Raw genomic sequence first — 12,195 nt, forward strand, 5'->3', positions numbered from 1 at the left:
GTAGCATTACGCTTGTGATTCTCGCGTGTGTGTCTCCTGCGCCGCCGAAATCGAAAGGTAGTGCAGTGTGTGCGGATGGATGGACTCCAACTCCAGTCGGAGTCGCGGTCGTGGTGTGGCTGGATCTGCGCTGGGTGGTGTGTGCGAGTGTGAGTAAATGCGCAGCGCCGCTTCGCGGTCACGTGACCCGCCGCCGTGACCGTTCGCCGCGCTCGCCGCTCGCGATAAAACAGGTCCTCCAGACAGGCGCCACCGGCCCATGCACGCCGATGCATGCCGGAGTAAATACGGAACATACAGGGCGTGCACGCGTTGATAATCGCTCTATCCGCCCATCAAATTGCATGCGGTGTCTGCGTGCGATGATTCACGAACCTTTTTCGACAGCGCACAACAACAAAACAAATGAATGCAGGCGATGCAAACAAATGCAAGTCATGTTTTACATAGTTAGGAAACAAACCGATTGTTTTTTTAAGTTGGTAGTACTTTTCGTGCGTACTCGGTGGAAATATCGGTTGGACGTGCGAATTTTTTTATATTTAAACCCGTGCATATTCACGGACTCGTTCATCATTCTCATTCAATGCTCGTACGGTTTACACACAGGAAACACGCATATTTTCGTCATACAGTTCCCACAAGCCGATAACAAAAAACGGACTTTGAATCATATTTTTATAAACATTATATAGCCTGTTACTTAATTTATGTATTAAATTGCATAAATTTTATAATCTCACTGGTTGTTTTGCTTTAATTAATCAATAATACGCAATAATGCATATGATGAGCACAATACACACGCCGCAAATGTTTGAGGTTATGTTATTGTTAATTTTAGAAACAAGCAAAGTGAAGCTACAACCACACTGGTCAGTTGTGAATTAATTAGTAAGTAAATGAATAAAACTGACCTTAACTCATCCAGCGCTGTGTATTTCCGCAACTCTGCACCCGAGCGCACGGAAATGCTCAACCACCAATGCTTACGATCGTAGTATGCCACCGAATCATTAATTATATTGCAGGTTATTCTGGGTTATTGTGTTCGTAACCATGGTAATCGCCACTGCCAACATCGGCGGGGCGGCGCTGCGCCAAGTTCGCAACCTATTCTGGACGAAATCGAAGTACGTACATGCACATTATAACAACAGCTTACAACTAACGCGCGAATATGAAAATGCAATCCGGCAATCAAACGATCGATGAACCCACGTCGCGTGCTGTGTTGCAGACCCAATTTCGGCAGGTACGCGATCGTTACGCCCGGCAATGTTTCGCCCAAACTGCACGTCCCCGACCACATCGAGAAACCGACGTATTACTACGATGGCAACCCGCAGGTTGGGCCTGAGATACCGGAAATCAAAAGTGACGCGCAGATCGTCAAGATGCGGGATAGCTGTCGCCTAGCGGCGAATATCCTCAAAGCAGTCGGAGATACAGTTAAAGTAATTATTAACACATGTCATAACCTTGAATAGTATTAATTTTTGGTTATGTTAGGTGGGTATGACCACCGATGAAATTGACAGATACGTCCACAAGCTGTCAATTGAAAACAACGCGTATCCCTCTACATTCAACTACAAGAACTACCCGAAGTCGTCTTGCACTTCGGTTAACAACGTCGCATGTCACGGAATACCCGATGATCGACCATTAGAATCAGGCGATATAATCAATGTCGATATTACAGTAAGTCAATAACAATGTAAAATAAAAAAATGTTGCATCTAATAAATAATTTGATTCGCGTCCAGGTATGGTACAACGGGTATCACGGCGACTGTTCGAAGACATTCCTCATCGGGGACGTCGACGAGCAAGGCCAGAAACTAGTCGCAGCAAGCGAGCAGTGCTTAAACGAATCGATTCTCCTCTGTAAACCAAAGACGCGCTTTAGTGCCATCGGCACATTCATCGAGCAACGCGCCTACGAATTCGGCTTCTTCATCGTACCTTGTTTCCTCGGCCATGGCATAGGAAGTTACTTTCACGGAGCGCCCGACATCTTTCACTTCAGTAAGAAGTTTCCACAAAATTATTTCTATAAAAATAATAATTTTAAAAATTTGTTAGCAAATGAGTTTCCTGGTGTAATGATGCCCGGGATGACATTCACAATCGAGCCGGTATTGACTCAAGGGTGTCGCGAAGTTGAGATCCAGGAGGATAATTGGACAGCACTCACCGCTGACGACGCCCGAACTGGACAATTCGAGCACACCGTGCTTATCACAAAAGACGGCTGTGAAATTCTCACACTTGCATCCTAGGAATATATTCACATTCATATTCTTGCTTCAAGTAATGTCTGCAAAAGATAAACAAAACGCTACAGAAATCTCGGTACGTTTCGAGGAAATGACACCGTTGCGTTAACAGATCTACTTAATGTAATAAGAATTACTTTATAAATGATAACTATTTACAGTGTACAAAGTGAAACAGTTGTATGGGTTTCATTTGCGTTTTTTTTGTATTTTGTCGTCGGTTGTATTATTAATAACTGCTCCTCGTCGAATAACTTAAGAAAACAGATTCAACTCGTCCTGTCGGTTGTGTATTCTATGTACAAAAACAAGAAACTGCACTGCACACGCAGCGAGTAGTCGTTACAAATTCGTCAATCGCAGGAGTCGTCAAGAATTTGAAAATCACGTCCGTCCGTAAGTGAAAATAAGCCAACTGGCATCGCGGGTGCGTGGTTCGTGGGCACATTGTGCTCAAGTTCGATCAAATTTACAAAATTTTCATTATTAGTTGGCGTACGTAACAAAGTGAAAAATGGAATGCTCGATATGCACAATACAACGTGCGACGACAATAATTAGTGTAATTATTGCTCACGGTATTTGTTTAAAGCGCATCTTTTCTTTTTTAAATATATATCCGTAACCACCCCGCGTTTGTTTTGGTTATTTTCACTTACGCACAATTTCATAATAATTGCTATTTCATATTCATTTTCGCCATACTTTCTTTCGTTCTGCTTGTGTAGTAATAAATGTAAACTTATTCTCTTGTATGTATAAATATGTACAGTTTGCATTCATAGAGTTCGTAGCTTGATTTAGTTGCGATTGCTTTTTATCATCAACTTTAGTTGTTGTTCGGCTGGGTGGCATGCGTTTAACAAAAGGACGTCGAGGATCATCTTTTCATTTCTTTTTTTACAATATCTATGCACATGTACAATCACATCGCTCATCAATCTTACGCACACGCAGTTTTCACAAGAGTTTCGTTAATTTAGTTTTTTGCGAATAGAGAATGCTTATAAAAATAGATTCTTTTTGTACCATTTACGTTTTATCTCTCAGCATGTGAGTGAGTGAGTGTGTGGCGCATCATCATTCGCGTCTTCTGCGTATTTTTAAACTTTGAGCGCCGCCTTTTGGAAGCACAGCCAGCGGCACACTTTGCACATCAAATAAAATCAGTGAGTTGTTCCTCATACGCAAAATTTAACATAAAATAACAGCTTAAGTAGAAAAAAAAACACTTGATTTATGACGCGTAACAATTCTAAAACTTTTGTCGAGAGTCGGTCAAAGTGTGATCGAATTGATTTGTGTTAAGTCACAGAGAATTTTTGCGTTTTGTGAATTTTACACTGAAATTTCTGCTGGGTTTGCGCGACACGCTTGCATCCAGCTCCAAATTACCCGTAACATGAAACATGTAACTTATATAAATGTCGAGGATAGCTTGTCGATTGCAAATGTTATAAGTAGCACTTAATAAATTACCTGAATACTAATCATTTAAGTTACAAGAAGGCAGTCGTCGCATTGCATCAATTCGGAGCGTCCGTCAAGCGGGCGCGACAAACACCAAAACAGCGCGCGTAAAATATTAAATACCTGAATGATTGCCAGAACAGCGAAAGAAGGAGATCCTGCTTAACTAATAATGGCTTTCTCGTCTCACGTTTAAAAAGTATATATGTGTGTGTAACTCGAGGGCTTGGGGGCGGGGTGTAAGGAGGGTAAAAGTTAACGCAGGTGAATGCGTGTGGCCGCCGCCGCCGCCGCACGACGGGCGCATCACGTCGAGTCGTCGGCGAACAACTCCACTCGGTAGCGATTGTACACGATGTACGGCGTCAGCGTGAGGTCGTTATTGGTAAGGACGCGCGTCCGATTCCGCACCACATTATCACCGCGCCCCATCAGCCACTCGTTGCACTGTTTGCTCTGCGCATCACTCACATTCACGGCCGCCCACCGCTTGCACCAGGCGCGGAAGCGCGTCGACTTAAATTTCGTTACAGCTGGATGAGTCTGCAACAAAAAGAAGATAGAAGAAAAATAAAACAAACACGCGCAAATCATAAGGAGGGCGGACGTGGTCAAGTGGATGGATGGTCAAAGACTGGGAGGTTTAAGGGGTGGTGTGGTGCAGCCGTACGCGAGAAAAGAAAAAAACAATAACGCGATCAACAAATGAAAGCAAGAAAATTCGACGACGCTTTGCACATCATATCCATCATGTTTCTCGACTCGTTTCTTATTCGTTTCAATTTCGATTATGCTTCGCCATCGTCCCGCCCGCTGCGTATTGTTTTTTTCTTAGCTCGGCGTGCTCCTCGGTGCGCTTCGGGAGTCCATCTGCTTGGTGTTCTGATAAGCAAGACTTAAGCGAAAGTTAACTTACTTGTTTGGCTCTGGTCAAGGCACTTCGTTTATACAGAAAACTGTCTTTATTCGCGACGAACACAATCTTCGAGTCGGCCGTGCTGAAGCGGCACTGCGTCTCATCGGACACGTCGTAGTCGGCGTGCTCGGTTTGATCGCGCTCGGGCGCACCGCCGCCGCCGATGTTCGGCTTCCGCTCCGGCTGCTCGTCGTCTTCGCCTCCGCTGCCGGCGAGCCGTTGAACCGCCGCTGCTGACGGTGCCGCCGTTGGTGCTCCAGGCTTCACATCACACTTTTCCTCGGCGTCGGCGCTCGCCTTATCGCTGTTGGACGTTGTGCTGTTCCGCCGCTTGTTCTTCTTGTTGTATTTGCGCATATTGCGCCGCAGGAACAACGGCGACAGTGGCTTCTGTTCCACGTTAGTGCAGTCCGCATAACTCTCCTTATAAGTGCTCCATTTCTTCGCATCATCCACCTTCTTACCATCGCCTGTATCTTCCGCATCCAACAACTCGACCGTCATCCGCCCATCCAACTTATAAATGTAGATCTTGTAGCAATTTTCCTCGTCGACAATGTGTTCCATTGCGCGCTGATATTGCAGCTCTTTATGTAGACGGCGATGTGCGGTTGCGCATGGTCCGCCAGTAGCGCCACGTTTTTGTTCCCTGGCAAAACGCTCCATCGCTTTGATCGCCAGCTTTTCTGTAACGCAGTGCTGCAACTGACGCATCGCATACTGAATTACCTTGTCCAGCGTAAACGCAATATACGCATGAATGCCGAACATTTCACGCAGTGTATCTTCATAGGTATTAGGATCGGTGTTACCATCTAGCAGGTTCTTCACCAGATCGAGGAAAGTTGGAAAATAGTCTTCTATTCGTATCTGCGGCTTAGGTTTCAGCCGTAGCGCGATTGCCGTTGAGTCTTTACGCGTCTTCGCCACTCTGCTTTCGTCGGCCGCCATCTTGGCCGCGCAGTCGTAGATTTTCGCCAGACGTTCACACAATACAGAATGCAGCCGCAGGAATAAGTACCAATTGTTGGTTCCCATAAATAACGTATATTCTTCATCCTGGTAAATTAAACACTATAATTAGCTAACTTCCCAAACATAAAATGAATTAAATTTGCCGGAATACTCACAGGATAGTTGCTTTGGGCATGCGCAGGCGCATCGGCGTCCTCCACTTTGATTTCCACATTGTCCAGAGAATGTTTGTCGTCCGAGTCGTTTTGATCACTCGTCCGAGGCGACTTTCCTGGACTAACATTGCCCTTCTTCTTGGTTTCTTCTTTACTCGAGTTGCTCGTAGGACTCTCGTTGCCTTCTTCTTTATCTTCTGTAAATAAACCAAGAATTTAATCAGTTTTATAAATAAACATGTTCTCGTTTATGTGATAATTTTACAACTTAATGAGAAAACACTACTCTTGCAACTGCTTAGATTACATCGTACAGAATTGGATTGTTGTATTAGTCACATATTACTCACCGTCTTCTTCCCGCTCGTCATCGCTGAGCTGCTGCCGCGGATGAAAAAACAAATCCGGCAAGAATTGCCGCAGCAAATGCTTGATCCGTCGCTTTTCCCCCTTTTGCACACTCGTATGTCGCTTCACATGATGAATGAGAAGATTGGCGGCGTCGTCCAGGATATTCCGATCCTGATACACTGTCATCCAATGCGGCCCCATGGGCACCTCAAGTCCCCGATCCAACTGTTCATTGCGCTCCTCCAGCGCTTGCTCAATGTCAGCGAGCATACTCTTCGACCGCAACGCTTTCGTATCGTTCTGCTTAAAATTAATCCCCAAATGATCCAGGCTCTTGAGATAGTTCTTTTCATTCTGCTCGCGCCAGATCTTGTTGAATCCTTTCTGCGCTTCCCGCCATTCCTCTTCTTTCGACTTCAGTCGTCGCAGAATGACCGGCACCGCCACAGCCGGATTACGCTTCAGTCCATCGATAATATCCTGCGCCTTGTCGCCGTAGATGCGCTTGAGTGCGCGCTGATGTAACACCGGCGAGGAGCCACCGAGGCAGTCGTCCAGGCGGAACTTGCACAGCTCCTCGGGGCTCATACGGTTCATCTTCTTCGACACACCTTCGAGAACACGTATCGTCGACGCGTTCGTTTCGATAACAACGTCCAGCTCGAAACGTTCGTCCTCACAGCGAAACATGTACTCTTCGTACTGATTCTTACGCGGACCGACGAATGAACTATCCTCGGACCACATGGGAAAAGAAACCCACTGGTTATTGAGCACTTGATTGCACAATTCGGTACGACCGGAGAACTTGAGACCTTCTTGCGCTGGCGGGATGACGCAGTACGAAGCGCCGAGGCGTTTCGCTGTGGAATAATCCACATCATGCGCAAGATCACCCTGTGGTCGTTCAATCCGCGCAGCTACATACGGAATAGCTTCCACTTCGTTCTGGCCGAGAAACTCACGAAACCAGCGCATCAATTCGGGGAATTTGCCTAGAAACGGTGTCACCAGCTGTACCAGCTCCGTTTTCGAGATGATCTCTTGATTGAAAAGCGACAAACATCGCAGGAAATTGTTGTAGACGTCTTGGGAACGCACAGCTTTACGAACCTACGCAACAAAAACAAAATATTCAAACATTTTTCAGAATTTTAAATTAATTATTGTGTCATACCTTGTCAAAAAACGCAAATTCCAATAGTGTACTATGTTTGCTCGCCTCCGAGAAGGTGACGTCGCGCAGGGAAGACGTTTTGTGCTTTTTCGGTGGCGGCGCGTCACGGGTCGGATTCGAGTACGGCGGCGAGCGTTTAATGGGCATCGCCAGATTGTGACTAGGCTTGTGCGAAAGATGATGCCGCTCCGGGCCCATATCCCGATGGTAGGGCTTGCTGGCGGGTAACTGTTTCTTGGCGTTGATATTACCACCGCCCCCGCCACTCACACTGAGACTCACGTTCGGATGATCGCTCAGTGCGGGCGCCGCCGAGATATGACTCGTCGCATCCGGTAGAAACTGACCAAATTCGGCGAGTAAATCGCCTTGATTCTCAAACAGTTTCGCCACCTGTGAGTACACCTCCTGCTCGGTGAGGTGTTTACCGCCTGCGCCTTGACCCTGTACTTCTTTTAGCGTGCGCTGCTCCTTCTGATACGTGTGAAGGATCTCGAGGAATCGCTTGTACTTCTCAGGTTGCCCTTGGAATCGATTCTAACAGAAAATTACAATTTTTTAATAAATTTTATACATTTTTAAAGTTGACAATAGAAAAACTAACCTTAATTTTGTTGACATAGTTGATGGCGTGATTAAACTCGACCGGTTGATTCTGCGGAGCTTCGCCATGACCACCCTGAAGAGCCTGGGTGACTGCTGCTTGCGCCGCAGACAACTGAAGAGTATTCTGCGCGCTGGCGCTGTTCGCGTGCAGCCCCGAATTCGAGTAGGAGTTGTTATAGCCTGCGTTGGCCGGCGGCGGCGTGGGCACCACGGTGTGCAGGATGGTACTCATGGGTTGCGGCTGTGGCTGTGGCTGCTGGGGTGGAGGAGGCGGCGGTGCCTGGGGAGGAGGTGCTTGGGGAGGTTGTGGGGCCAGCGGTATATTCATGGACGACACGTTACTGTGAATAATTGTGCCGGAGCCACTTAAGATCATTGACGGTTTCTGCTGCGCGAGCAGCGCCCCCGTGGGACTTGACGCACTCACGGACACGTGAAAAGCATACCCACTATCATTTCGCTGCACTTCGATTTTGTAACCGGGCGGTAGAAACGTGTTGAAACCGACGATCAGCTCCGGATAGCCGTGAAACAGGCTCGAGACGCGATGAATGACGCCGGGCGTGTCGATCGACTGGCTCTTAAACTCTTTCATAATGTCCAAAAAGTCATTGTACACTTGTGGCTCCTTGCCAAACTTTAGCTTCACCAGGTCGAGGTAGGAGAGCGCGTCCTCCACCTTGAGTTTCTGAAAATTGCTGCCGCCAGGTGAATGCTGCTGCTGTTGCTGCTGCTGTACGACGGGCGCGGGCGCCGGTGCGGCGCTTGTCGGCAGTGGCGCGGACGGTGGCGATGCGCCCTTGACGCGCACTTGCGGATGCCCACCACCGCCGGCGGAGCCAAGTGACTGCATCGCCGCCTGCGGCTTACCGGCATGCGGCGCCGTCGCCGCCGCTGGCATTGCGCCGTAGTTCACCGGCGGCGCGCTCGAGTAGATGCCCGACTGCATACCCTCGCTGACCACCTTCACCGTCGCCGCGTTCTGGTAGGCAACGATGCCCGACGAGGCGTTTGGCAGCCCTGCTGCGCCGCGATACGCGAGACCTTCCTTTGCTTGCTCGTCTGCGCGCACACGTTTCATTTCAAATCACATCTGAACGGCTGCAACAAAACAACACACACACACAAAAATTATTAAATGACAAACAGTCAAAAGACACACATAACCAAACTTGAATAAAATTAGATTAGTCAAAAGTTGACGCACGACTTTTGACTCAAAATATGTCGCAACAAACTAGTTTTGTTTTACGATTATTATAACCTATAGCATAACGTAATTTTCGCCGAGATCGAGTCATTGTGAAAGTCGTCTTCCCATGACTTACGTATTGAAAGTATTGATGAGTTTGTTAACAAGTCGCAACAAGTCGAAACACGTTCAATATAATACAACAATCGATTGATGTAAATAAAATATGAAGACAAAACGAAACACACAATGTTTGTAGCGAAATGTTGCAACTTGCGCAAAGGAGCTGGTAGTAGAATGTCGAGCGACCAATTTTATTAACACCTCGACTAACAACCGTTGCTCGCGCGTGTTGCGTACTGTTTGTTTATTTTACGCATTTAAACTTTCACGCTACACGCGAATTGAGAGTTGACCCTGAAGACGCGCAGCAACGCAAAACGAAGTAACGCACACAAAACAAACGAATATCAGTCATGTGCAAATTTAATGCAAATTAATACGTATTCAAGTTTCATACATACTCGCATGAACCTTGGCCGGCGTGTTATCAGAGTCGAATTTTTCCCTCGGCGGGTGCGGCCGTTGTTGTGCCGTCGTCGTCTCGCCCTCGCCGGCCGCACACGCATTATTCGTGCATCGCGGGCGCGCATCATGCTCCAATCCCGTCCGCCCGAAAACTGGACGAATGCGACACGAGAGCGGCGAACTCGCGCGCGCACACCTAGCAGCACCTCTACTATTATTCCGCCGAAACCCGAACAACGCGAACGCGCAACATGAAACGCGCTGTCTTTGTCTATCGGCATTCGGGCGACGGGTGCCGCGAGACGTGATGCACTTGTTTGGGCCGGTAACACCACTCACTCACTCACTCACTCACGTATACAAACAAAAGCGCAAACGGACGTAACACAGGCGGTGTGGTGTTGTGCGCGCCTGCATTGCGAGTGAGATGACTAGATGTGAGTGTGCTGTGTGACACGATGCAAGTGTGACGCACGGGCGCGCGGCCAACCCGTTCGCGATGCATAAAATCGTCACTGCACGCACACACGACCTCAGAGAACTGAACTCGTGCAGGAGCATGCGATGCATACCGCAATTTCAGTTTAAATTTATCGTCATATTAAAATGATGCGATGTATGTAAACAAATATAGTTTTTCCGACTCGGGCGTCTTCGGCGCAATTCGAATAATGGCGGGAATGGCACAGCACCGGTCGCGATGTGTTTGCTGGTGTGTGTTTGTGTGCAAGCGTATGCTCGGCGTTTTCCCTCGGTGAGGACGCCGAGCTCGCGATTGGCCGCGAAGCGAATCGATCGCAGGAGCGCGGGAATGCTCGCGCGGCGCGGGGCAGCGCGCCCGGCCTCTCTACGCCGCGAGCAAGCTTTATGCGACGTTGCCGCATCGCACGCCCGTAGAGGCGAGAATCGCTCGCGTTCCGCACGAGAGACCCGCTCTCGACTGTACACTCACACGCGCTCGTGCGAAAAGCGCACACATGCTCACACATTCGCACCGCCCGCTCGCACCGATACGACTTTTATCATCCGCGCGCGCGGCTCGCAACAGTAAACAAAACGCGAGCGCGCATCGCACCGATTTTTCGTTTGGGACTTAATAAAACCGAAAACAATTGCATGATGACGTCACACTGTAGTGATTGGCTGTGGTAGTGGTGCTGGTGCAACATGGGTTGCGTTTTTTTCCCCACAACGGCCGTTTGGCTCGGGGCCGCTCATCGCGAGCTCAGTTGGTGGCCGATTTATTTCGGTACGACAACTCCTCGTCCAACCAGCGTCGCCAACATGTGATCACGACCCAAAGAAAGTCGCGCAATGCGTTACGCTCCGGCGCCGCGTTGGGTGATCAACAATAAACAGCTGATTTGTTGTCTCGGAAATGATTGTTGAATTGCGTCGCGCGGAAATGGCGCACGCGAGGAAAGCGAAGACGGCGGGCGCGCGCTTCATCGGACGCACCGAATTAACCCAGTTGCGGTCGTCGCGTGGCTGCGTTTCGCGGGGCCCGCGTTCCCGTTTCGGCGTCTCGTCTCTCGTAATATGTACCAGTCGGTACAAGTACAAGATCATGCACCACTATCTTTTGTAACGACGCACACGGTTCGGGCGCTGCGCGCTCGCCGAGCTGGTCGCGGGCGGTGTTGCCGGTTCGCGCACGTATCCGCAACGTTGCGATTATAACAAACAATGCCTAAATTGGTACTAAAAAAACATCGTGGCCGTATTTTTGTTGTTATTTATACGCCGCCCGGATGCGTTTTCCGCCCGCAATTGCATCATGGACGCTGCGCTCGCACGCGCTGAGCTTTACGCAACACACAAAGATCAGCACTGGCGGCGGCGGCCAGGCGCGCGATTTTTCACCTTTCGGCCCGGTGCCGGCGGCGGCGAAAAGTCTTATCTTTCAGCGGTGAGCTTGCGTTCACTAAACGAAGAAATGCGGTCTGGGAGCACGCCACACCGTCGCATCTCGGCGCGGTGAGAAAATATGTCCGCGTTGCACTCACCTTAGGAAAGCCAGCGGTTGCTTCTCTCCTGCGACGAACCAGCTCACTGTAGCTAACACGCACTCCGCTAGTTTCGCATAACTCGGACACCTTTTTGCACTTGAATTCATCAACGTTGAGCACTGACACATTCTGTTGACAACCTCCCTCAACGATGACCGATTAGCGACTGGCTGCTTACACTTTTCGGAAGCTTGTTTGGGCCGGTCCACTGTTGTGGCGCGGCTCATCTAGAGTGCGCTCCGGCGCACCGGTTGAAACGCGTAGAAGCCGAAAACTTTCAACAAAACTAATCTAAACTACGCATAAATCAATAAAACTTAACTATAAGTAATTATAATTATTAAAATCTGCAAGACTTTTAAAATGTTTGCTTTAAACTAAATACGGACTCCCCTCGACAACAAGTTAGACTCAACCGGTAGGTTTGGTTCTAGTTCATAAAGTCGCCACTAGGGACGACTGGATTCTTTTAAACTTTGAGCGCGAAACAAACAAATTATTGGGAAATTACAAGAAATATTTGCAGGAAAGTAT

At 48.4% G+C, this 12,195-nt stretch overlaps 2 protein-coding genes across 6 annotated transcripts; one reads left to right on the forward strand and one right to left on the reverse strand.

Annotated features, from left to right (window-relative positions):
* Window positions 1-20: 20 nt before the first annotated feature.
* LOC135799830 (methionine aminopeptidase 1D, mitochondrial) lies at window positions 21-2,457 on the forward strand. Of its 4 annotated transcripts, none has more exons than XM_065313046.1 (7): window positions 21-149; window positions 845-894; window positions 1,032-1,133; window positions 1,241-1,457; window positions 1,513-1,704; window positions 1,770-2,031; window positions 2,089-2,457. In XM_065313046.1, the coding sequence occupies exons 3-7, from the start codon at window positions 1,060-1,062 to the stop codon at window positions 2,283-2,285; spliced, it is 942 nt and encodes a 313-aa protein (XP_065169118.1). In that variant the 5' UTR covers window positions 21-149; window positions 845-894; window positions 1,032-1,059; the 3' UTR covers window positions 2,286-2,457. The 4 variants fall into 4 exon arrangements, with proteins under 4 accessions (XP_065169118.1, XP_065169117.1, XP_065169120.1 ...); XM_065313048.1 differs by lacking the exon at window positions 21-149 and adding an exon at window positions 236-430; XM_065313045.1 differs by lacking the exon at window positions 845-894 and having other exon boundaries at window positions 76-149.
* A 1,093-nt stretch (window positions 2,458-3,550) lies between these two features.
* Sin3A (SIN3 transcription regulator family member A) lies at window positions 3,551-11,940 on the reverse strand. 2 transcript variants are annotated; one of them, XM_065313035.1, is made up of 7 exons: window positions 11,659-11,940; window positions 7,931-9,033; window positions 7,327-7,863; window positions 6,149-7,262; window positions 5,799-5,995; window positions 4,669-5,727; window positions 3,551-4,295 (listed from the first exon to the last, which is right to left on the reverse strand). In XM_065313035.1, exons 2-7 carry the CDS (start codon window positions 9,011-9,013, stop codon window positions 4,059-4,061), a joined length of 4,227 nt encoding a protein of 1,408 aa, XP_065169107.1. In that variant the 5' UTR covers window positions 9,014-9,033; window positions 11,659-11,940; the 3' UTR covers window positions 3,551-4,058. The 2 variants fall into 2 exon arrangements, with proteins under 2 accessions (XP_065169107.1, XP_065169108.1); XM_065313036.1 differs by lacking the exon at window positions 11,659-11,940 and adding an exon at window positions 9,649-11,249.
* Window positions 11,941-12,195: the final 255 nt, after the last annotated feature.

This window comes from Atheta coriaria, unplaced genomic scaffold, assembly GCF_025399875.1.
Source record: "Atheta coriaria isolate IRGN ID8LTWV9N9 unplaced genomic scaffold, Caltech_Dcor_3.1 hic_scaffold_9_pilon, whole genome shotgun sequence".
Lineage (NCBI taxonomy): Eukaryota > Metazoa > Arthropoda > Insecta > Coleoptera > Staphylinidae > Dalotia > Dalotia coriaria.